Source organism: Pagrus major, chromosome 12, assembly GCF_040436345.1.
Source record: "Pagrus major chromosome 12, Pma_NU_1.0".
Taxonomy (NCBI): domain Eukaryota; kingdom Metazoa; phylum Chordata; class Actinopteri; order Spariformes; family Sparidae; genus Pagrus; species Pagrus major.
In genome coordinates this window covers 13,376,151-13,401,922 of record NC_133226.1, presented here as the reverse complement: position 1 = coordinate 13,401,922, position 25,772 = coordinate 13,376,151, and the positions used below count along the sequence as shown (strand labels likewise).

Genomic DNA, 25,772 nt, shown 5'->3' with positions numbered 1-25,772 from the left:
AATAACTGATTGGAAATGAGGGAGAACGATGCAGCAATACAAACCTGGACCAGTGTGTTAACCTCTAAATTTGGGAGTGTTTTATACATTCTAAAACTCATCTTAAAAACCAGTAAAACAGAGAAAAGAGATAGAAGGATACTGTGAGGTTTCATTTGCGATTAATACAATTAAAGGATTATCAGAAAAGCAATGGAAAACGTGTTGGGCACTGTTCGCACATTAGATGCATTTTGTGGCAAAATCTACTCAGTCTTATTTTTCCATTTGATGAAATAGCACTGCCATACAAATATTCAGTTTGGGTTTGAATATTTCACTCAGAATATATATTAAGTTTTCTGAATCAGAACAGTGGTGGAAGAAGTACTCAGATCTATTACTTAAGTATAAGTAACAATGCAACAGTGCAGTCAAAATCAGAAATACTTTATTGATCCCTGAGGGGGTAAATGGTACATTACAGATGCTCCTTGAATAAAAATATCACCCTATAGAGAGATTATAAGACGATATGAACAGAGAAAGATAATAATTAGAGTACATACGAATAAAATATAGAAAGCAATTAAATATAAAATAATTTCAAAATATATATACATGGACTCGATATGGATATTTACAAAATGTGTACTAGAAATAGAGATATAAAGATATGTACCTTGTAATATACCATACAGTAACTACAGTGTAGAAAATATTGAATAATAATGCAATAGGTAATAATTGACAATGGTTAACAGTATAAATAAATGCAACATAAATGACACAAACATCAACAAAAATAATAATACATTAATTAGTTATTGATAAAATTGTAGAAAGTAAAAATCCTGCATTAAAACTTTTACTTAATAATATCAGCATCCAAGTATACTGTAAGTACCAAAAGTAAAAGTAAGAATTATTAAGAATGGCCCATTTCAGAATATGTACTATGTTATTAGATTATAATTATTGATGTATTAATGCAGCTGGTAAAGGTGGAGCTCATTTTAATGACTTTATAGGCTGGTTGTCTTGAGAATTCCCTCTGGGAACCTTAAAGTCTTATTGCTCTCTGATCTTAACTTAAAATAATGCTTCATAGTTCATATGTTGATTATATTTTGTGCCATTAATCTGAATCTGCAATTTAACAACTGAAATTATCAAATAATTGTAGTGGAGTAAAAAGTACAGTATTTCTCTCTGAAATGTAGCGGTGTACAAGTATACAGTAATTACTTTCCGGCGATGATGCAGAAAGTCAAACTGCAGTGCAGTAAGCATTTCCTCTCGGGTGAACTCTGCCATCACACATACGCCTTTCACCTTGAAATGACTTTCTGTCTGGTTTTTGGTGATCCTGTTTGACCTTGTTTTGACTTCAGGACACAAATGACGACACCCAGAAAGTGTGTTTGTTAGGGGTAGGGGCAGAGAGAGAGAACGAGAGCTCGGCGTACCTCCATGTGGGTTTTGTGTGTGTGTTTGTATGTCCGTGTGTGTGTATGTGTTGAGGAGGGGTCGGGTCAGTCTCCTGTCCCCACTGAGCCGTTAAAGGCCCTTTGTGTCGGTGGACGGTGGAAGGAAGGCAGCTATTGGCCCTCGGATAAAAACCTGGCTGGGTGGAGGGTGTGTGAAGGTGGGTATCAAAGGCAGGGCCGTTGTGAAGAAAATCAAAAAGCCATCAGACTTGTTTGTGGGAGACAATTGTGCTGCTCAACAGGAGGGGTGGTATTTAGTTCATCAACATCTTCCTGAGATTATGACTTATCAAAAGTGTAACTTTGAAAAGTAGTGGCTGAGAAAAACAATACAATCAAGCGACAGAATTACCTTTTAGTTGTTTTTGTAGGACGCTTGGCTAGATTATCGTGTCATTATTCACAAAATTCTTTCTAGATTATAATTTCTAACACTCTTATGAAGAATGCACCTGTTATAAGAGGATTTCTAATAAGCAGAATTTCTCAGAAGTAACCACACGAACCGCTCAATGAAACTGTCATTGCCTCTTCTTTAGGCGACAAGTGCTGCTATTCATAAATGTGTTATTTTCACAATGAGCAAACCCAAACACCCTCAAATGACAGACTGTAACAGTTTTATCGTCAGTTACATAGCAGCAAGAATTCGCTCAATAGTTAGACAACAATATCGATAAGAAAGTTTACAAAAGTAAAAGCTTTACTGAGCAGTGGATGTAAAAATGCTAAAATACAGACTAGAGCTGCAACTATTAATTGATTAATCAATTAGTTGTCAACCAATGAATTAATCATTAATTTTTCCCATAATCAGCAACTCGGTCTGAATAATTTCTGAAGAAAAACAGTCAAGTTTCTGGTTTCTTTAATCCTCAATGACAGTAAACTGAAAATCTTTGGGTTGTGGACAAAACGAGACATTTGAAGACATCATGTTGAGCTTTGGAAAACAGACGGAACGACTTTTTACACCATTTTCTGACATTTTATAGACCAGACGACTAGTCGAATAATCAAGAAAATAATCAACAGATTAATTAAATTAAAATAATCATTAGTTGCAGCCCTAAAACAAGTTGACTGTTTGTTGTGGTTACATCGCTCAAGGTAGAGGTAGTTTTTATCAATGTTGTAAAAAGTACCCAAGGTCACACTCGAGTAAATGGAAAGATATAGTGTTGCTTTAGTAAAAGTGAAAGTCACCCACACAAAAAGGACTTATGCACTACTACAGCTCTGAGTACTAGTAACTAGTAACTAAAGTGTTCAAGTAAATGTAGTGTAGATGTAGTGAAGAGTAAAAGTACAATATCTGCCTCCAAATTGTAGTTTATGTATTTAAGTAGCAAAACTGTACTTCAGTACAATACTTGAGTAAATGTACTGAGCTACATTCCATTACTGATTTTTATGTCACTGGTGTGACAGGTTGAGCTGTGCAACATTCACACTGCTGCTGCTTAAACAGGCTTTCTTCTTTGATCCGGAACTTTCTCTCTTTCTCTGTTTGACTGGATGTGAACCGCGAACAGCGAGCACATGTCTGAGGTGTCCTGAAGAGGCCACTTAAAAAGAACTAAAGACAAGATCTGAGACATCTGGGGAGGGGGGGGGGGTTCAGCTAAATCCCCAGATACTCCCCTCACACATCTCCTCCTCACTGTACTGAGCTATTCAACACTGATCCCCCCTCCTCCCTCTCTTGGACACCCTGAGAGCTCTGTGCTCTGCTCTCCCTTTCTCTCTGAAGCTCTGCCTCAAGTCTACTATCTGTCTTGCGGTCTGTCTTTTGCATGACAATTATTCTCCCAAGTCCATGGCCCAGGACAATGCTTGTATGGTTGGGGTTTGATGTCTTTTAAGCTATTGACCAGGCTCTTGTGGTCTCCCCTGATCCTGGACCTACATGGCTTGTAGAGGGGCAGAGAAATCTTCTTATAAAGTAAAAGCTGACTTTTCAGGGTCAGAAAAAGAAGTTTTCTCTAAATTCAACAAATCCTTTTTGCATCCTGTGACCAAGGGTCCCCAACAAGAGATAAGATTTTGGGTTAATTAAAGGATTTTTGAAAGATGTATTTATTTTTATCATATTGCTTTTTTGATGTTTTTCCAATTTACATTTTATTTGATATACATGTTTACATCTGTGTCTTCTATTAATAATCAATTGAATAGCTAAATATGCAAAGATGACATCATTATTGAATTACATTTTTCACCAGTCACTTTATTTTGAAGGGCAGCAAGGCCAAAAAAAAGGTAACATTTGTTCTACAGGCTGCAAAAAGGATAAAAGTGACACTCATTCATACCAAGATTACAACAGATACTCCAGCTCTACTTGATTATTGCATCTGCAGACAACACCTTGGTCCTCAAACCAGTTTTGGACCTCCAGATCTCATCAGACTGGATGCCAAGGTACTGGCCCTGAGTGAAGCCCGGGGCCTGCAGACCAGAGCGAAACCTCTTCAGCCTGCTGTTTGTCTCAGAGGACGAGGGGAGGAAGGGGGGAGGAGGTGGGTGTGGGGCGGAATCAAAGGGTTGAGACTTATTGTTTCAATCTGAAAAGGAGCTAATGGTCGACCATCGCAACTCGGGATCTGAAATCCACGGGGTGCCCCGGGGCCAGCTCGTACAATGGCACCCCCTCTCCCTTCCCGCAGTGTTGTCTTCCTGCCGCAATCTGCGGCCAACGACTCGCGCTGGGGGAGCGCATCTGTACACTGCTCCGGCCATCCAGGCTTTTCAATGGCCACCGATCAAGGGTGAAAGGGAGAAGTTCACCTGAATGCTGCTGGTCGTTTTATGTTTTAGTTCCCAGTTTAGCCAAAATCTCAAGAGTGTCCAGCTCCATGTTCACCATGACAGCAACCTCAGACATACACTGTGCCAATACTCATCTTGACGACTATGTATGAAATGAATCTTGTTTAAGGTTTTGAAAAACAAACAAACAAGGAAATCCTAATTTCCAATACAAAAACTATTCTAATGCAGTTAAGGACGTCTAACAGACCCGATAGAAACATTTCCAATTATTCAGTTGGAAAAACAAGTGAAAAACTGTGATGTGGTCCTTCATGCGCAAATATTCCAAAACAAGCTTTCACGACAAGCTTAACCCTTTTTACAATCTGACACCATCTCTCTCATGTGTAGCCTCCATCCTGCCTACTTCTTGCTTTCTAAATGTTGCTCTGACTGCCAATTTCTAATTCTTCTATCATCATACAGCCTTTTTCTATCTGCAGTGTTTGTGTTTCTGACGAGCTGTCATCTTCGTTTGTTTCCAATCAAATGCGGTCCGATTAATTAAGCTATGTTAATTTGTTCTATCACAGCAATTCACACAACGTCACTTTATTTTATTTAGTTTACATGTAAGTGATTTGAACGAACTCAGCCTCAATGGCAGGGATTTTAATATCAAAGCCATGTCTTTACAGGGGAATAAATTAAACAAACCGAGCATTATGATTCATGTATGAGGTGCGCAACTTATAGTGTGGGGCTACAATATGTATTTACAGGAGCAGCGGCCCGTGCCTGTTTAGCAATGTAAATATGCTTCTCCAAGTGAATTCAAACTGTTGGATTGTTGATATTTTCCACGGTGGTGACTCTGGATTGCGCGTAATTAGTTTCATTCGCCTAAAAAGCAGGGATCTGAGAAGGTATTGCGGCCAAAACGGCTCAAAGTTGATGTCAAAACACGCCCACTACTTTGGTGAGGAATCAAGGTCATTCACAAATTCACCATCAGCTGTGCGCAATTGTCTGCGCCAACCAATGGGCGAGGAGAGAAGGCGATCTGCGACACCCGCAGCTGTGATTAGGAAAACCTGTGGAGCCGAGGCAGGACAGGGGCATTTGAGCTTGAAGGTGAGGAGAGTGTTGGTGTTTCAGACTGGACTTCATGGAGTAGGCCGCAGGCGTATTTGGTGGTTATGTTGCACCAAAAATCGGCAAGGTCTATATTTTTGCGCAGTTTCCCTCAAAGCGAACCTTCCTCTGGATAGCTTCTTCTTCCTCTCATCCCTCTTTGGTTCGTGCGTAAACTTGAAACGGATGAGCAGCCCCAGCAGTCACCACTAACTTTTTTTTTTTTTTTTTTACTTTTAAATCTTGGACCCGCTCTCACACCGTTTGGAAGATGTCCGACAGATCGCAGAGTCCGGAGTGCCAGAGCCGGCCCTATGACTTCAGCCGGACCAACCTTTGCACCCAGAGTTTGGGTCACGAGAGTTTGGGCAGCGCCGCGTCATTCCAGCTTCCTCACGGCGTCCTGCCAGACCCGAGCCTCTTCTACAACAAAACCGCGTACGGTGGCATCACACCGGCATCCGCGCAAACCTTTTTCCCTTTCCCATCCGTCGCCTGTGACTACAGGGGCTCCGACGCGCAGGCTGGAGATTTTGGGCAACCCAAGCACTGGTATCCCTTCGCTGCGCCCGAGTACACCGGCCAGGTACCCGGCGTAACAGCAGCTACCCAGCCTATCAACCTGAGTCCCCCTATAGCCGAGACCCGGGAGCAAATCAAGCTGCCCGAAATAAAGACTGAGAAGGACACTGGTGATGACTACTCAACGGAGATAAAGATTCAGCAGTACCCAACTCCCCCAACCTCCGCCGCCATGCCCCACGGCGTCTTCTACCCCACGGCCTGGAACCCGTCATTCTGGCCCGGGATCACCCACATCACCCCACCCGGCAGCAGCAATCAAAATCCCTCAACATCATCCGCATCCTCGCCCTCCATGTCCCCTTCACCGCCAAGCAACGGGCTTCCGGGGAACGCGTTTTTCAGCGTGAACCCGAGCCAGGCTGCCCCCGGGCCGCAGACGCAGAACCCGGCCTCCTCCACGCGGAGCAGCGGGTCGTCCAGCGGCGGGTGCAGCGACTCCGAGGAGGTAAGAACAGCCACTGAAACAGGCCTCCAATTCTGACTCTTCTGTGTCTTTTGTGAGACAGGATGCAGCGTGGAGGCAATCTGAGGAATACTTGACTGAACGCCAGTTTCCATCTAAAATGTTTATTTGCTGTGTTCAATAGGAGAATCTTTCCACAGAGGAACTGGAGCAGTTCGCCAAGGAACTGAAACACAAGCGCATAACCTTGGGTTTCACTCAAGCTGATGTTGGCCTTGCCCTGGGTAACCTTTATGGTAAGTTTATATTCATCTTACTTCAGAGTTCTTCTGTGATCCATGGCACCACATTCAAACCTGAGAAGCTGTCATTCTGAAATTTTGTAGATCTATTGCATATTTTGATATTTGGATGAGCACTTCATGACCTTCTGATCTATTCTGTGGATTTCACAGCATGGAGTAAAACAAACGCCTTAAATGTTGGTCTATTGGCTTTTAAGTCAACCATCTTCCATTCATTGCCGGTTGATATTCAGTGTTTTGTGTTTCTGTGTAGGTAAAATGTTCAGCCAGACAACCATCTGCCGCTTCGAGGCTCTGCAGCTGAGCTTCAAGAACATGTGCAAGCTGAAGCCCCTTCTCCAGAGATGGCTGAACGAGGCAGAGACCTCGGACAATCCCCAGGATGTAAGTCAACTCTTGACATCTGCCAACTAGTTTGCAAGACAACAGATGATCAGCAAGCTTCATGGAATTGTTTGGTAGCTAACTTCCTGCTGAGCTGACCTGAACCAAGGCCCTCTGCTCTTCTGAGGTGGAACATGCCATCTAGTGGCCATGATCAAGCTGTTTAGTGCTCACAAGAGACCTAATTCGAATCTTTACCACGATTCTTGACAATATCTCTTATGATATAGTGGTAGATTTTGGGATATGTTGCATCATGATATGGAATAAGTGTTGTCTTTTCCTGGTTTCAAAGGCTACATTGAAATAAATTGTAATTTTCTGAACTTACCAGACTGTTCTGATACTTTCCTTCACCAACTTGGTCATTATATTCACATAATTGAGGTATTGGGTCAAAAATATTGTGATATTTGATTTGAGCCCAGTTTTAAGGGTAGGGAAGCTGGTTCTGGAGAAATATAGTTGATTAGTCTCATTTCCAGGTCGTCAAAAACCTACGTTTCAGGTCAGAATTTTGGAGCCAAAGCGTCTGTATTTGATGACCTGGGAATGAGACTCAACAATCAAATATCTTTCTCCAGATTTGCCTTCCCTACTTTTTTGTGCTTTTTGAGGAGATTTGAAAATATCAAGACATTTATTGTGTATCTTATTTTAGCCTGCTCATGATCTAAAACATGTTTCTGATTTCCTCAGATGTACAAGATCGAGCGGGTATTTGTGGACACCAGAAAAAGAAAGAGGAGGACCAGTCTGGAGGGAGCCGTGCGCTCGGCTCTGGAGTCTTACTTTATCAAGTGCCCCAAGCCCAACACCCAGGAGATCACGCACATCTCAGATGACCTGGGTCTGGAGAGAGATGTAAGTACAAACTCCTAAATTGGTTCTTTTTTTTAAAAGAATAGTTTGTCACGTTTTTTTAAAAGACAAATGCCGTTCTTGACAGGTGGTGCGAGTTTGGTTCTGCAACCGGCGACAGAAAGGAAAGCGCCTGGCCCTGCCTCTAGACGAGGAGTGCGATGGCCAGTACTACGAGCAGAGCCCGTCCCCGCTGAACATGGCCCCCTCTCCCATTCCCAGTCAGGGCTTCCCTGCTTCCGGCTACCCCGGTGCCCCTCCTCCTACACTCTACATGCCCCAGCTGCATCGGCCCGACGTCCTGAAACAGTCCCTGCACCCCGGACTGATTAGTCACCTGACTGGATAAACATGCTCAGGTTATCTCGGACAGAACCACAGATTGCCTTCCCAAAGCCTCTCGGTCCAACCCCAACTCATGCTGAAAACGAGCCTCTGCATCCAGGAACCAGATCGACCGATCATATCAGTGGGAGGTTGGAAGTGTTGGAGCTCTTCTGGGTGCAGCAGTGAGATGGGTCAAAGTGGTTTCTTGTTCCTGTTTTTAGATGGTGAAATGTAAAGAACTCCCAAGAGGGCCACATCCTCTTGCAACTCAACTTTGACCTAAACAGAGAGGAACATGTAAACTGAATATTGCTGAAATGTGCCTTTTTGTGTTCTTGGATAGTGCATAGTAAGTTATTCCATAGGCGTTAATCATTGCAGAGGTAGAACAATGTGCTGCTACAGTGTAAATAGTCCAGTTGTGAATGTGAGCAGGGTATTCCTTCCAATTACACAAAATCTTGAGGAGGTTTTCTGTGGCGCAGATGAGAAAAGAGCTATATAATCAAGGGAATCTTAGTGTGAGCTTCTTTTAAACGGAATTCATCGTCATCAGTTTTGTCAATGTTTGTGCAATACTTCTGTATCCCATCTGGACAGAGCAGCTAGTCATTAGCTGAACTGTACTGCCACTAATCCCAGGTGTATTTTTCCATTTTGGTATTGCACAAAGTTGCTTTTGTAATGTTGAATTTTTTTTAAATGTCCCACTTGTATACAGACCCCAGATTTTTGCCCTGTGGTTGTTTGTCATTGACCATGTTTTAGCAAATATTCTTATGTTCAATGGGAGATGGCGAGATTCAAAGTATTTTGAGGGAGTGTGACTAATGATTTGTTACTCTAAGCTGCTAATTCTGCCAATTGCACGGTGTCAATGTTTTCTCAGTGTCTCATGTGAATGATGGTGAGTTATGCTTGACCTGATTCGGATCAATTATGCTGTTAGGTTGAGGCTACAACAGCCAAAAAATGATGTCAATACCTCCATTTTATTTTTTATTGTAAAGGGTTTTTATGTTCATGACATGTTGAGTAACACTCTATACTAAAAGTTTGGGTGAAGAATTTCTCATGTCTGGTGGTGTGGTTTCATTTTGGCTCAAGTCCGTTATAGAGATAAAGACATTAAAGGGTAACTCCACTAATTTTACATAATGTGTGCTTACAGGTCTTGGGGAGTACAACTGCATATGTGAAAAATGTAGTTTAAAATCTTTTGTGGCCCAAGAGGAAGCTGCTAAGTTGCATTGTGGGTAATGTAGGCGCCAGGTTTTGAAAAGCAGCATATATGTGGTTAACATGGGACTCCTCTAGACTGTTGGACAAATGTTCCAAATGAATACAGATGAACCAGAGATGTCACCTTTTTATTCCACATGTTCTCCTTTTTTTCAAAACATGGCAACTATATTACCCACAATGCAACTAAGCCACTGAGTGACATCACTGGAGGCAGTTCATCTGGAGCCACAAAAGGCTTGATACTCCTTTTTTCACATATGCAGTGGTGCTCCCTAACCTGCAAGCACTTTAATGTGTAAAACTGGTGGACTTACCCTTTTTAAATGTAGTTTTTAAAAAAAAAAATTTAAGTCACTCCTCTCTACTACACCTCATATGACATAGCAGTCCTTTTTAGATGACTACAGACGATTGGCAAGACCAAGCTTATGCATTGTCAATAAAACAACGTATCAGCAATATCAGCCTTTAGTGTGAACGATAAGATAATCTTGCCTTGTGAACAATTTTACTGACATATTTATCAATGTGAGTGCAATTTAAACTATCAGACTCCAAGCAGTAGTTTTTAATGTGACAGATTTTCTTAAAGGCGCTAAAGAACTTCCGTTGAAAACAATCAAGACTTCACTGCAACTGTGATGTTGCTATATTCAGGTGGCCAGTTCTTACATATAGCACCATAACGGGATGTTAATGGATGACACTTTATATTACTGACATGCTGGCTAAACTGTTAAGTCTATCTTTGTATATATTAAGTAAAACTGACTTTTTATGTTGAAACTGTTGAATCATGTGTTGAGATATATGTGCAAACTTTTGAAGTTGCTTCATTTTGCCAGTAAAAGTTTTGCAGCTTTTACCACCAAAAACAGTAAATTCTCTTTTGTTGTGCAGTCTGGTAGCAGGTTGACTCCTATATTTCGTTGCTTCTGATGTGCAACCATATGTGGTTTTATTGTGTATCAGCTGAGGAACAGAAGTTATGGTTTCTTTGCTCTTGAAAAGGAACCTTATCAAACTGACTCACTCCCTATCATACCTCCTGTTTTTCATAGGTTTGAGGAAGTTGATCTTTTTTCTAAGATCACAAGTATTTTTGGTGCGTCCCTGCAATGAGACTCGTTGGCAGCCTATTTCTTCAGCAAACCATTGTTTTTATTGGTAAGGGAACATGAACACAAGTCACAATTTATCATCCAAAACTCTGAACGGATAGTCTTAAACATTTTGAAAACCAAATACACTGCACAAAAAATTACATCAAAACAAAAATATGCTATTGTATATCAAAACATTAAACAGAGTTCTTAACTTTTGAATGGTGCAACATTATGGAATTCTAAGAATGCTAACATTTATAGGATAGGCTACATTTTTAGACCATTGCTTCATTACATTCAGCACTGATGCATCCATTGCAGCAGCACTTTCATTTCTTGCTCAAGTTTTCATGTTTATTGGAATCCTGTGCCTTTAGTTTCAAGGACAACATAACAAAGCATTTACCATAGAACCAAAGACAGCATTTCTTCTATTGCGTCTTAAAGTTATCTGTAACTTTTGCTCTTTGACATGCAGTTGGCTGATTTTACAGTACAAGTTTTTGGGGCTGGGAGTCATATAAGTGCCCTCAAAGCAGACTGGTATAAAGTGCTAGGGATTTAATTCACTCAGTCAATAGTTAAAGCATGACAGTTTTGCTGGTCATGTGCATTTACAGTATAAACGTGTTTCCAAAATGTCCTTTGACAAGGTTTGATAATTCTCAAGGATGTGATTATTCCGATTTTTTTTCAACATTCAAATTTCTCTCCTCTTGAAAGGAGACCTATTTCATTTTCACCATTTTATTTTTTAATTTTCCTTCAGTGTTTTATAAAGTTTCTTTGTGCATGTAAAAGATCTTGAAAATTAAAAAGGCCAAAGTCCAGACCAACCCAAGCTCCTCTTTCCCACAGAAAACACTGCTCCTGAAATGCCTCGTCAGTAGTCCTGCCTTTAATTCCGTTACTTTGTGACATCACAGTACCTCACCATGCGAAAAATGTGCATAATTTAATGGTAGTTTGCCACTTAATTAAATTAGAGTTGATTTAGCACAGCTGCTCTGTTGTTGGTGGTGGTGCTGTGTCAGGCGTGTGTAAACTGACCAATCAGAGCAGGCCAGGTTTTTGGAAGGGAGGGGCTTAAAGAGACAGGAGGTAAAACGTGTTTTTGAGTATTAAAGCATGTAAACCCTTTCAAGTAGTCACCTAAAATAAAATCATGAACCTGAAAATGAGCATGATATGTCTCCTTTAAGTTCTGATGCAAAATATAAGGTCATAATGTTGTCTAATTTATCAAAATATGATAAAATGTGATAAAATATCAGGGAAAAATTAACCACAGCTATGCAAGCTTAAGTGTTATTGACCCAGGCCTCTAGGTCTGAGTAAACTTTCTGCTGAGGTAAACTGTCGTACTGTGTGCAGATCTTACACAGTCTCTCTCTCCAGTCTGTGTACAACTTCACTTTCCACTGTTGTTTCCAGGTGAAATATTCACTGTAGCGTTTCTTGTCCTCTGCAAGCTGTTGTAGATACTCCCCCAAGTCTTTTACAGATGCAAACTCATCAACATGGATGAAAGAATTAGGAGGAAGCACAGCTTTGTAATCACCTAACGGCGCTCCCATGACGACAGGCACTGCCCCGCCTTGGTAAGCATTCCTCCACAGCTTCTCTGTGATGTAATCTTTGCTGAGTGAGTTCTCAAAAGCTAAATAGAAGTAGCAGCCAGAGATTGTAGGTAAGAGTGCTCTGGAGGGGAGGGGTGTCTTTGTCCAGCGACCGTAAACCTTCACAGGAACTACAGCACTGAGCTCTTTGTACACTTGGCTTCTCTTGTGCTGGCTCCTGTAGTTGCTGACTACCCAACAGACCAGAGAGCTCTTATTCAGAGGGACGTCGTCCACCAGATGTTCTTCAGCTGCCTTTGGTAACAGCTGGCCATAGGGTATAGTGATATCAGAGTCCCTCCTGTAGGTTATGGTCATGTTGAAGATGTTTGCATACTTCCCTAAGTTTCCATTGTAGACAGGAGCCTCGAGGGACATCCAGGCCCACCTTTGGCCTTGCGGCCGTGGGAGGTCAAAGGGCAGCTTTTGGCCCTGAACCAGCTCTCTGTTGTGAAACACCACCACATCAGCTGAAGGGAACATGGAGCGCTGGTCCACCAGTCTACAGCGAGGTATACGGTAGAGGTCCCAGCACATGTCACCCCTCAGGCTGAATGACCTGTGGAAGGGCCAGTACCAAAGCAGGATGGTTACATTTCTGCTCCTGCTCCTGTTAGAGAAGCTAGAGGGGTTTATGGGCTGGAATCTTGTCTGCCATCCATTGAGAAGACACAGTGATAAAAAACAGAGAATGGAGATGACGAGGCCCATCTTCATTGAGCTGAAGACACTCTTTTTAGTGTTATGGCACCCCTGTCACAAAAGGGAATGAAGAAGTAGAATTATGGAGAGGCAATGAGAGTGTGGGATTTAGAAGCATCTAGTGGTCTGGTTGAAGATTATTACCGACTGAACATCCCTCCTCTCACCTGAGTCTAGAGTTATTATTTGGTTTGTCTGTTCTGGGCTAATGTAGAAACATAGCAGAGCAACATGGCCATGAATGTATTATTTAGAACTGGTGGCGTTGGGGTTAAAGCACTGCAGATCTTTGTTACATGTTATTCCCTCATCTCTCTTCCCTCATCTCATGTCATTTCTCTACTGTCAACCAGAGGCATAAAATAACCCCCAGAAATTTTGCACAAGAATAAATGGCCAACAGTTATCAAAAATTGAAAGTATACATGATTTATGGTAATGCAGCTATTATTTGGAATGGTCCTTTAACAATAGACACCATCAACAGGTCAGTTTACTGCTGACATCTCAATTGGTTGACTTATAAAAAAATTAAAAGTCTTGCAGCATACATGTCAGCTATCATGTCTAAATAAGACAATAAATCACTATATAGTTCTTAAAGATGGTTCATGTGGATTGAACCAATTTAGAATTAAGCACAACTTTACAATACCAAGTATTAAAGGTTAAATTCTATTCAAAGTCCTCTGCATTCATCTCAACCTAATGGTATGACTCAGATTTCCTTTTTTTAATGGAAAATGACCTTTTGTTTGGCCCTAATGTTACACTAAAGAGACGATATTGCAAATAAAACTCATTTTTATATTATTCTATAATTATTCTTAATTTATCCATAATAATTTTCTCCAACCTTTGAGATAAAAACGGGTAGAAAGTCACCCATGAGACAAACTTGGGCTTTATTAATACATGAAAAGAAAAACCCTTCATTTCATGTCAAGTTTTCATCTAAATTGTAAAGGTTTCTACAGGCGGCACACAGACAGTGAGAAAACAACTCATGCTTAGTTTATACTGACATACTGTACGTAAACAGAAAAGATAAGACAGCATCTCAAAGGGGGATTCTTAGGGTGTGGTTGTTGTGACAGTGATGCAGACGGATGAAAACAGCGGCTTGCAGATTTTGCTCTAGCATCTGTGCAGACAGATGCCTGTAACTGACCAACAGTGCTAAATGAACAGAAAGCAACGGAAGTAAATTACTAAAACTATAGTAAAATATGTGAAAGTCTGCTATGTCAGACTGTAACATTCTGCATATGGACCATGATGAATGTAATAAGAACTCACCATCAGATACTCCAACTCAGGCTGTGACACTCATAGAAGAGTCTTCACCACCCTCTCAGATCATACACCATGAGATGTTTCTGCTCAACCACGACTCAGGAAAGTCTGATGAAGCTTCCTTTTTTCTATATGGACAAAAAGAAAGAAAGCATTAAGAGAAAGCTGTGTGTACTGCCAGTCCATGAAATGCTGCTAGTTTGTAAAGAGAGATAGAAAATAATGAACAATTGCTCAGAGGACACAAGGTGAATAATGGATCATTTGGTGGTAGAATTAATGTCCTGATGCATTATGGTTGATGATTAATAAGATATATTTGCATCTATTAAATTAAAATGTAATGATATAGTAATAGAAAAAAAATCCTTTTGCGTTTTTAATTCTCTCTCTATGTATTTCCTCTTGGAAGGGGATATTATTAAAATAATAAAGGTCAATTGTGAAACAGACATGAAACTACAGGGTTTCATTTTGCGCAACAAAAGGAAATAGCCCTTCAAGTGACTGGTGTACAAACAAGGAACTGATGAAGACACTCACAGGACGTGACAAACGCACTTACTTTTTCTTTTCCTGCAGAAAAGAAAAAGTAAGCGCACATAGCAATAAAACAAGAAGAAACAGATACTGTTAGACATATTTATTATTTCAACATTTGCACAAACCTGTGGAAACCTGTAGAAAATAACATTTTCTACATTACATTATGTCTGACAAATTGTTGCAGACCTGGGATTTGTATTTACGACAGTGGTATTGCACTATTTTCTACATCATGTTGCTTTAATATTACTTTCAATATTAACTCCCAGTATTGCTCCCTTAAGACTGCAAGCTAGTGTTTTTGCATCAATAAGTCATTCATTTGCTCTCAGGCACTTAGGAAGACCTGCTGCTGTTATTCCTCAAACTATGTACTACAAGATAAACATACAGCACCATTTGGCAATGCCTCGGCCAGCTCAGTCATTTGCACATTGCAATATCAGCATCTACTGCGACATTGCACAATCTAGGTCAAACTTTTTGCAATACTGGACAATTCCGACAGTCTTCACCTACTTCAAAATCGGTCAAACTCTATTTATATTTTTATAGTTTTATTATGTCTTTGAAGTACTTTCAGTATTGTTTGGTGTTTTGCACCTACAGACCACAGCAAATTCCTTGTATGTGTAAACTTACTTGGCAATAAAAGCAATTCTGATATATTTTGTATAATTTATTTGTATCAAATATTCTGTCAGTTAAATTTGTAAACTGTGATTTTGTTGTTTTGTTGTTTTTCCTCACTTGAACAGAGGGTCTAAGGATGAAGGATGTCGTTTCGAGGCAATGTGATTGTGATTTTGAGCTATATAGATTAAATTGATTTGATTCCATAATTTCACCCCTTTCATTGAAATGGATTTGTCCCCTCTATTCTTCCATGAAATTGGCTTTTTGTGCGATTGTGGCTATATATCATGTATCACACCTCACAGAACAGCAGCACCACAGCTCAAACCACATCAATAAATAGAAAGTGTAAAATAGAACTTCACCAATCTGCACCTGTCATCTGATAACATAAAACAAGCTGCTGAGAAAACAAGAGCTGAATTTGTTTCCCTTGTTTTGACACTTAAATCTTTACTTTAAATTCATTCATTACATAATGAGAAAATGTAGTTTCTGGAGGATTTACATATGCCCATACAGTCTTTCTCTCTTCTCTTTCACGCTAACACACACACACATTCTTTTGCAATGTACCTGACGCACATGAAGACCGCATACACAGAAATGGGGGTCTTCCCGGACCTGAATGGGTCTTCCTTTGTATTTGGGGTCAAATGTCAACATATTCCAGATGTTAACCCACGCATATAAGCGAAATCATGAACAAAGAATTTCTTCCAAGACTTTCCCCGATGCGTTAGATTAATTTTTTCTATGTTGTTATTTTGAAGAATTTCAGTAAAGCTTTGATTAAAGTGAAATCTTCATGAGTTGACACAAGTGCCTCCAGATATGATGGATTTGATTCAAATAATTAATTTGTAAGTGTGCCTCTACAGTCGAAACTTCAAGACGAACTCTCAACAGGATGTGGTGAAAGATTGGCACTGTGGTACTATTGCTCTCTCCCTGGCTGTTGTAGACCGTTGCCAAGGTGCCAAGGTCATGCAAATCTACTTTAAACCCTGAATATATTCATTCCTTCACAGCAGACCAAGTACAAATACACACCACCACACATATTTTGCACCTCTTGCCACAGATAAATCAAACAACACATTGCAGAAGTCAGACCACATTGACCAGAGATACTTGAAACAAATCTTTCTCCACTAACCTGATCACAAGTTGAGTCCTTTGTTCTCCCCTCTCAGTCACCACAGATACCATTTTTGGTCACTGCTGGTTGGAACCTGAAGATGAGCTTGAATAGTTTAAAAACCAGAAACTCAGCCCCTTTTAAGGAAGCTGGGGTGTGGCCCTGTGAAAGAGTCTTGCATATGATTTGTGCTCAGCATTATGTTAGATGCTCCCACCCTCTCTTGTCCTTCAACATCCTCTTCAATTCCGGCTTTCTGGTCAATGTGATGCTACTACTCTTTCTGTCAATGGCAGCACTCTGCAAGAACAACTGATCAGAATCAAGAAGTGTTTGCTGCATGTGTGCACTGATGGGAAAAGAGGAAGTGCAACACATAGTGCAGAATTGTGATGGGGGTTACTCAAGGGTGATCACACATCAGTGAGTCATTGGGTGTTGTTATGTTTTGGATAACTGCACAGAAGTGATTCAATGCTTAAGTGGTAAGAAGAAGAAGTTTGGGAGGAGGAAATTTGACTTGACTAGAAAGAGATACAGATGCACTTGATGTGCAGATAAATAATTAATATGTGGCAAAGGCACTCAACTGAATGGGAAAATGGTCTGTTCTAATGACTGTATGCATGCTTAGTCTCTGCTTAGTTTCTGTAGTTGATTGTGCTCTCTTTTATTCTTTTAATGTTGTAAAATTGGACTTAATTGCACTAAAACAAGATCTAAAATCATAAATATGAAATCTTCCACCCATCAAGAATCTGTTATTTTGTCTGTAGAAGGGAAAACACTGTGATAAATTTGTGTCAATCAGTGCAGAGGCAACAGTTTTGTACAATTCAATTGCTAGTATAAATGTTGGCAGTGTCTGCAAACCATAGTCGGGTGTATGTATGTTGAAAATGTATGTTTCTTTACGTTTAATTTTCCATTTGATGTTGTGGAAACACTAAGCTTTTGGTCTGTTAGTTTAGGTGAAGGCACAAAAACAACATGGTTAGGAAAAGATCCTGTTTTGTCAAAAATATTCTATTTTGTGGCCACTTACATGGCTACAAAAAATATGGCCATTAAAATATCCGATGGTGTCCCGTTTACAAATGTTGAAAGGCCATCTCAAACTGCCAGATATGACACATATTGCAGAAAAAGTGATATGAATAAATGAAAAAAATAATGTATTGGTGGTTTGCAGAAACTGCTTTGTTTGCAGAAAAATCAGATAAATGACTCATCGGAAAGCGGAAAACCAAATCATTTCCGACAGATAAAAGACCTCTCGTGAGTCATAAATGACACCTCATGTGGTCTTCGCTCTATTACTGTTAAGGAAGTTTCTTAGGTTGTTGTTCTTTTTTAATTCCATAGAAATCATCACTTCTGTTGATGATGTTTTAGAAATGCATCATCTGTCTTTAACACTGTTCTTGCTCTTTCTATATATTTTTAGTCCATTAACATGTGTTAGTTTTTCAGCTTTTCTGACATCTTCTGAACACCTGAACAGAGAATCAGCAGAGTCTCTTGTCAGTATGAATCAGGACTACATTATCTAAATTGCTAACAAAATTATACCCCATCCAAATCTACAGCTTAAATTAAAGTCAAGTTTATCATTACATATAGTGACATTTATGTTGGTATGCAAAAAGACCACATGAGGGGAGTGTTGCACAGATTAAGTCTGACTAACCATTCACACTGAACCTGTGTTTGTATCTGTTGTTGACAGGGCTGGATTACTACTTCAAGTGTGGTTTGTTCAGGAATCTCCAATTTTAGTAGAAAATAAATAATAAGGGGAAAACAAGTACATTATAATTTAATTATTTGTCTTTGAAACATAGAAATAAATATACCTTTCTGTGCAGTTTATTCCATACCATACAACATGTACAGTACAAAATACTACATTGTGATAAAAAAAACATATATAATACAGTTAAATAACATGAGAGGGCAAAATATATTATCAGATGGTTACAGGTGGATAAAAATAGCATCTGTGTCCACATTGTTGGGTGTCAACAAGCCATTTCTTGGCATCACACTTAAATGAATGATATGATGGGGACTCTCTCATTGATTGTGGTGCCCAATTACATTGACGTGATGCCCTGAATGAAAAGACAGCCTGGCTGAATGCAGATTTTCTGAGTGGGATTGTGCAGTCCCCCCTGACTGCACCTCTAGTAGCTTAGCAGTAGTTAAGTTGATGAAACCAGACATAGCAGGAGGAGTGAAGTCATGCAAAATCTTATAAACTACACAGACACTTTTGTTTTCTCCTGCAATGCTTATGTTTATTTTTCTGGAATTTTCTCAAATCTTTGCTTTTTTTTTATATATGAAAAATAAAAGTTTCCTACTTTCCTAGTCTTTTTTAAGACTTTTCTTTCTCAGATAAAAAAAACAACCAACGTTTTACATCACTTACTCTGTGTTGTCTTCAAATTGCATATTCATTATTCTATTGTCTTTTGCACAGTCTTGTTAAGCTTGTTGCTTTTCATTTCACCGTACATCCTGTGGTGTGCGCGTAATGAATAAAAAAATCCTTTAATCATTAAAAACATGATCTGATGTTATTTTAAGCTGCTCAAACAAAAGTGAAGTGCTATATTTCTTGTGTTACACAGTACAACAATACACATTTCATCATTTTGTTAACACTCATTATTTTGTTTCTGGATTTTTCTGGGCAAATTGAGGTGGAGAAAAACACCAGATGCCTGTCATACCATCATGATTGCAAAGAGTGAGGAGGCTTCTTAGGGCTGTGAGTGGCAGATTTTCTTGATTAGAAAGAAAAAAAGATGATTAGATCATCTGTTGGCTTTATTCACAAACAACATAACAAAGAAACAGTTACCAGGGCTGGCAGAACACGCATTAAACAATTAATTCAATTACTCCGATTAACCTTGTACAATATATGACTGCACTTTGTGGATTCCACATCACAGAGTCATGTATGACTGACATTCACACCCTCCTGTTTCCTCTCATGCGCCCTCGCCCATGAAGAGACACAGCTCTGTCTGGCTTTATCTCACTGTTCTCTGGTCACAGCCTCCTTTCTTTTTATGTCAGCTTGCTTCCTTGGGGGGTGTTTCTCCCTCCTCTCTCCAATTATAGAAACCTCGGTGAAACCTAAGCGAATACCTGCTGCATGAGAGCATTTTCTGGCCGCCATGAATGCTGATCGACAACTTGCGGTTGGCTGGCGGATGAGACAAAACAAACACATCAAACTGACAGGAAGACACCAAAATACAGAGGCACCATTGACAAGATACAGAGAGACAAAGGTGGATCTGTTTTCTCATTTAGCTGCAGCGATATATCCACCACAAACATCAAAATATATACAAATTATTTTGGATACTTTAATTTGGAATTATTAAGTTCTTTCTGACATGAGAAGGAAATATACCGTATGGCCAAAAGTATGCAGAAACATACTGTTTCTGATTGGTTTTGTTTTCATTGTTTGGCCTCTTACTTCCAGTTAAGGAAGATCTTACTGGAACATCATACAATGTGGAAACATTGTGATTCCAACTTTGTGCCGATAGTTTGGGGAAGGCCTTTTTTCTGTTTCAGAGAAAATTTCCCAAAGCATGAGGCAGCATCCATAAGGACATGGATTTCAGAGTTTGCTGTGAAAAACAACAAACTCCTTAACTGACTGACTTCCTGTGCAAAGTGTTGCTCTGCCTGCCATGCTGGGGTTATGAATATTTACAGTGGAGTGGAGGCTTTATACCAGCCTATGATTATGCCCTGAATGAGATGTTCAACAATAACATACAGCATATTTGAAATGCTCTGATGTCCAAGTACTTTTATATAGAGTACAAACCCATTAAATTAAGTAATTGAAGGAAATACATTCGGTCTTGTTACGGTCGCCAAAATAAAATGTTTGCATATTATATTTGCGCAAACCATGGATATGTTTAAATTTGTCATATGTATGAAATCAACCTGCCATATCATGTTCACATAACATGTATATGAGCTGGCTTTCATGTCATGAGGTGAAGGGAATGGTGGTGCAGTGCCAACCACTAGACCAGAACCTCAACCACAGGAGACATCCAGCCGTGACAGAACCAGGTAAGCCTTAACGTAACCTCTACCTAACCCTAACCAAGTGGTTTATGTGCCTAAACCTAACCACAACATAAGCACAGTGTTGTCACAACATCTTTAAGAAACATGACAACATGAAGAAATGTAAAGTCTCAACATATCTGTGGATTGCAGAAACATACATTACAAACATTTACTCCGGCAGCTGCTTCTTACATAATCAACTACACTGTAAAGATTCTCTGGCTCTATTTTTATTTGTCTCTAAGCTGATAATTGTGTGATATCAACTTCTTCAGCTATTAAAAACTGCCTGCACTTCACTATATAAACAAATTTGTAACCACAGGAAACACGCTTCACCTTCTGGTTACAAAGCAACCTCATACTGCACCTGCATGTACACTGAACATATACTGGTTGGTAGGAAGAGACAGAGACAGAGACAGAGAGCACACGGGGGCAAAGAGACAGATCCAGAATTGCTGGTCGGACTGGTAAGTCCGGAGGGGGTGTGGGCTGCCTCTCAGGGCTCGAGGTGTGGTGACAGACAAACCAAAAACACAGGCAGAGCAGAGAAGAGAAACGAGGCAGCAGAGGGAGAGGTGAAGCACTGGAATTATTTTAAAATACTGGTGGAGTGAAGAAAAAGCATTGCTCTTGCATCTTGCATCCGGTGCTGACTGTGACTACCAGTGTGTGACTACAGGTGTCAGTTTCAGGTGTGCGAGTGAAAGAATGAGATCATAGTCACAGAATCTCAGAAAATCTCTGACTTGTCTTTGCATTGACAGCGACAGAATCGAACCGTTTTGTGGATCCAGTTGAGACAGGTGGACACTGCAAGGCAGAGAGGAAGAAACAGAGATGGCTGAGGGCCCCAAGATTGACCTCTTCGTTAAGGTAGGATCTATAATAATTGTGATCTGTTGTGTTTGCAAATAATCCACACTCCAGATGTGTATAACACAGGATAAATGCAGTAGATTTCAAAAGCGATAGTTCATATTATGTGTAATCATTCCCAACCAATCAAAAGATGAATTATTTTTTGTTATTGCAGCAGCAAACATACCTAACATTCAGTTAGCGTGCAGTTATTTCAACGAATATAAAACTAAATCAGTAGTTTCCTATTTTAATCTTAGCTGGCTGTTTCTTTAGCAGCCCTACATCTTTGAAAAAACAGACCACATCCAAGTGTCTTTTTTAGTATTTTTTAGCTACTTTCTTGATTCATTTTATTTCCGATAGGTCTCAGTGTCAGTGTGAAACCTTTAGAGAACAGTAGAAACTGAAAAGAGGACTGTCCAGTTTTGAAACCTGTGTCCTGCCCTTTAAAAAATGCCATTGTTTCCACACACACCGGTGACTCAATGTAATCAAGCTGTAGCAGAAAATATATGATATAGCAGAGGCACCAAACAGTATTTAAGTGTGGGTGTAAAGTAGTGGAGCAACCGTCTATTTGAAATTCCTCAGCGGTTGTTTTTGACTGTCAGAGCAGAGCAGGCTCGACAAGAATACCTGCGCAGGTATTCCTGGTTTGATCGTATAGATTACTGATTACCAGAGTCTACAACAACAACAGTATACCATTTTGAAGACTTTTTTTTTTGCCTATTTTGTTTTAATGTCAATGATTGAAGCAATGAAAAGTGTGTGTGTTTATAAGGGAATGTCTGTTTGTCTTTCAGGCCAGCGCTGATGCTGAGAGTGTGGGCAACTGCCCTTTCTGTCAGAGAATCTTCATGATTCTTTGGTTAAAAGGGTCCAACTTCACCGTCCACACTGTGGACATGAAGAGGTCAGAGCACATTTTGTTTCTTTTTCCATTAAGTTAATGGTCTTATCTTTGAGACTGACAGCGGTTTAAAGAGACTTATTATGCTCTCCTTCAGTTTGTTGAATAGGTCCTTGTTCATGTGACAGGTCTTAAAAGTTCAAAAAAACCCAAAGGCCGCGCCAACCGAAGCTCCTCTCTCCCACAGAAAACAGCTCCTGAAACACCTCGTCATTAATCCCGCCTTTAATTCCGTGACTTCTTGACATCTAACTGGAAGCACAGTGAGCGGTGCTGGCTCAGGAGTGTGTGAGCTGACCAATCAGAATAGACTGGGTATTCAGAAAGGGGTGGGGCTGGGGGGGCAACCTTAAAGAGACAGGAGCTATAACAGAGTGTTTCAGACAGAGGGGGAATACATTTCTGCAGCACTGGGCAGTTTGAGAAAACTGATGTGTTTTTTGAGCACTATAGCACATAAACCTATTCTAGTAGTCACCCAAAATGAAATAATGAGCTTGAAAATGAGCATAATATGCCTCCTTTAACATACACAACTTGTGGTTTAATGTGATGAAATACCCTTTCAGATGTAGTCGCAGCAAAACTAAACATTTATGTATTTGAGGTAACTGAACTATATTTCATTAGTGTTCAGTTGTCCTTAGAAACTGTTGAATGGGGGCAGCTGTAATGCAAGCAATTTCCCCTCGGAGATCAATAAAGTATTTCTAATTCTGATTCTGATGTGGAAGTGTCTGGTATTTGGACTCAAAGCAAATGCTACTCAGTATGCCTTATTGGTTATTCTTGGTCAGGTATCTGTTTACATGTGTACTAAAGTTGTTTTCTGCTTTATTTGTAGACTAACCACATTCTATCTAAAGTCCAGATATAACCACACTGTTCCACTGAGGCTGGTAATAATCTGTAGCCTATACTCATATAGCTATTGCTCTGTCCAGTCTTGTTTACAGATTCAACAAGAGCCTACAGCCATGCTAGAAGTGCTGTGAGGCTAGCTTGCCAAATGCTTAACGTCCACATGGTAGCATGCTGTTTAGACAGTACAATGTTGACCATGTTTACTAGTCATTACTCTTAACTTACACTAACATTTGCTAGTTAGCACTAAACCATCTGTCTGTCACCGTCTATCACAAGCTAACTACAAACAAGTTTTTTGCTCTTTAAAAAAAAAAATGAAATAAACTCCCTAGTTCTGATATAAAAGATGCTATAGAATATCTTCGTTCACCTCACAATCAAGATCTTCTGAGGCAGTCAAGCTCAAAGTTGTCTATTGTCTGCAGGTATCCTCAGATAATTATTAATAATTTGAAAGAGTAGGCTCTAGTTGTACTGAGGATGGTGGAAAGGACTGAGTGAGGAGTTCCATCAAGTTAGGAAACAGCAGTGCCATGGATGCATTTGAAGGCTCTGAATGCAGTCATACAAGATGCAGGTAGCCAGTGCCGAGAAGTCACAATGAAACAGTGGTGTGAATTCCTAACACTGAGCCTTGAAACCCTTGTAGGGCACCCGATGTGTTGAAGGATTTGGCTCCAGGCTCTCAGCCTCCCTTCCTCGTCTACAACAAGGAAGTCAGGACAGACACGAACAAGATTGAGGAGTTCCTGGAGGAGACCCTCGCACCACCAGAGTAAGTAGACCTCATCCCAGAGACATTCAAAGACACAGGCTGATAATTAAATATAGTTTTCTGTCAAGTATTTTTCATTTTTCACTTTTTTATTCCAACAATGGCAGATATCCAAAATTGTGCTGTCGATACAAAGAGTCCAATGGTGCTGGAGAAGACATCTTCCGAAGGTTCTCAGCGTACATAAAGAATCCCAATTCTGGATTAAATGATAGTAAGGGAACTAAATTGTACATTTCCAACTGAACTGAGAGTAATTTCTGATCTATATATCGCTACACGATGGAGCCTGTCACACCTTCTTGTCTTTCAGTGCTGGAGAAGAATTTTCTTCATACACTGGTGAAGCTGGACAGATACCTATCGACGCCTCTTCCTCATGAGCTGGACCAGAACCCGAATATCACTGAGTCTACACGCCGCTACCTGGATGGTGACACCCTCACCTTGGCAGACTGCAACTTGCTTCCCAAACTCAACATTGTCAAGGTGAGCAGAGCTCAGAGTACTCAGTGTAGTTTCTGCTCATTATGAGATTTACCCATTTTATCTCAGTGGTGGAGAGGTGTTTTTTTTATTGTTCTGATGTCTCTTTGCTAATAAAGCGATCTAAATATCCCTCTTCCCCCCAGGTGGTGTGTAAGAAGTATCGTGACTTTGCCATCCCGCCACAGCTGAAAGGTCTGACTCGTTACCTGGATAATGCCTACGAACAAGATGAGTTTCGTTACACCTGCCCACAAGACGTAGAGGTCCTCTATGCCTACGAGTGTGTGGCAAAGTACCTGAACACGCAGACCAAGAGATGAAGCAGCAAAGCAACAGAATGCTTGAAAACTGTACATGATTTTCTTTGGTCAAAATAATATATGTCTGGATAATGAACTTTTTTGCAATGTCATGTTAAAAAGGTTGTTTTCATGAATTGGATTCCAATATTCCAAAAATTGCCAACTGTTACTTTAAAGTTGCTTAAAGGTTGCATTTGTAGAGACTGTATATAATGTATTGTATGCTGTGGTTGTACTACTTGGATTTCTTATTCAGCCCCTGCTATAGTGAGAAAAAGCACTGTTAATCTCAGAGAATATTTATGTTGTGTCTAATTGGGCATGCTTGTATTGTGTCTGAGCATTTAGTCGATTGCAATTTATTAATCACATTCTGACAAAAAATCAGATGCATCTTTAAATCAAATATTATTTTACATGTTCAGAAAGTTATTAATGTAAATATAAAAAAACAGATGGTGTTTGCTGTAGATAAGTCAGACTTTAAACCTGTTAAAGTACCTTTAAATGATCATTTTAGGAAAAAATGTTCTCTTGAATTTGGTTGACACCACTTTACATCACTTTCCCCAGTCCGTCCTCTTAACTGTACAGGTATGTATCCAAGGAGAGACTCAGACAGTCATGTTTAACTTTGACATACATTTAATTTAACAGAAGGAAGACAGAAAATATTTTGATATTAAATGCTGTGTGAAAACATTTTGCTGGTGTTGATTGTATGAATATTGGGTGAGCTTGTAATGGTCTGCATCATTAAAGTGAAAATAAGTACATGTAAGTGTAGTTTTACTTCACAACCATTCAATTCGTCCTATTAAAAAGGTTGTCATCAGTAAGCATCATCAGTGATGATAATTTATTTTCCTGGATGATAACAGAGTTTTCGTCATGACCTAATAAATTTGTTGATTTGCTCCGTTCAAG

The 25,772-nt window shown here is 39.9% G+C and overlaps 3 protein-coding genes across 4 annotated transcripts; 2 read left to right on the top strand and 1 right to left on the bottom strand.

Annotated features, from left to right (window-relative positions):
- Positions 1-5,325: 5,325 nt before the first annotated feature.
- On the top strand, positions 5,326-9,294 carry pou5f3 (POU domain, class 5, transcription factor 3). 2 transcript variants are annotated; one of them, XM_073477415.1, is made up of 5 exons: positions 5,326-6,387; positions 6,530-6,641; positions 6,904-7,034; positions 7,734-7,898; positions 7,964-8,144. In XM_073477415.1, exons 1-5 carry the CDS (start codon positions 5,629-5,631, stop codon positions 8,042-8,044), a joined length of 1,248 nt encoding a protein of 415 aa, XP_073333516.1. In that variant the 5' UTR covers positions 5,326-5,628; the 3' UTR covers positions 8,045-8,144. The 2 variants fall into 2 exon arrangements, with proteins under 2 accessions (XP_073333516.1, XP_073333515.1); XM_073477414.1 differs by having other exon boundaries at positions 5,327-6,387; positions 7,984-9,294.
- Positions 9,295-10,615: 1,321 nt separating this feature from the next.
- On the bottom strand, positions 10,616-16,625 carry fut7 (fucosyltransferase 7 (alpha (1,3) fucosyltransferase)). Its single transcript, XM_073478221.1, has 3 exons — positions 16,532-16,625; positions 14,194-14,318; positions 10,616-12,945 (listed from the first exon to the last, which is right to left on the bottom strand). Exons 2-3 carry the CDS (start codon positions 14,194-14,196, stop codon positions 11,875-11,877), a joined length of 1,074 nt encoding a protein of 357 aa, XP_073334322.1. The 5' UTR covers positions 14,197-14,318; positions 16,532-16,625; the 3' UTR covers positions 10,616-11,874.
- Positions 16,626-21,273: 4,648 nt separating this feature from the next.
- clic3 (chloride intracellular channel 3) lies at positions 21,274-25,572 on the top strand. Its single transcript, XM_073478150.1, has 6 exons — positions 21,274-21,511; positions 22,306-22,415; positions 23,929-24,054; positions 24,162-24,268; positions 24,368-24,543; positions 24,687-25,572. The coding sequence occupies exons 1-6, from the start codon at positions 21,476-21,478 to the stop codon at positions 24,861-24,863; spliced, it is 732 nt and encodes a 243-aa protein (XP_073334251.1). The 5' UTR covers positions 21,274-21,475; the 3' UTR covers positions 24,864-25,572.
- The last annotated feature ends 200 nt before the right edge of the window (positions 25,573-25,772 follow it).

Excerpts from the sequence above, each read along its gene's own strand:
- pou5f3 (XM_073477414.1), top strand. The coding sequence starts at position 5,629 with ATGTCCGACAGATCGCAGAGTCCGGAGTGCCAGAGCCGGCCCTATGAC. Across the intron at positions 6,642-6,903 it reads TGCCCTGGGTAACCTTTATG|GTAAAATGTTCAGCCAGACA; the intron begins GTAAGTTTATAT and ends GTTTCTGTGTAG. Across the intron at positions 7,899-7,983 it reads ACCTGGGTCTGGAGAGAGAT|GTGGTGCGAGTTTGGTTCTG; the intron begins GTAAGTACAAAC and ends CGTTCTTGACAG.
- clic3 (XM_073478150.1), top strand. The coding sequence starts at position 21,476 with ATGGCTGAGGGCCCCAAGATTGACCTCTTCGTTAAG. Across the intron at positions 24,055-24,161 it reads GAGACCCTCGCACCACCAGA|ATATCCAAAATTGTGCTGTC; the intron begins GTAAGTAGACCT and ends CAACAATGGCAG. Across the intron at positions 24,269-24,367 it reads CAATTCTGGATTAAATGATA|TGCTGGAGAAGAATTTTCTT; the intron begins GTAAGGGAACTA and ends CTTGTCTTTCAG.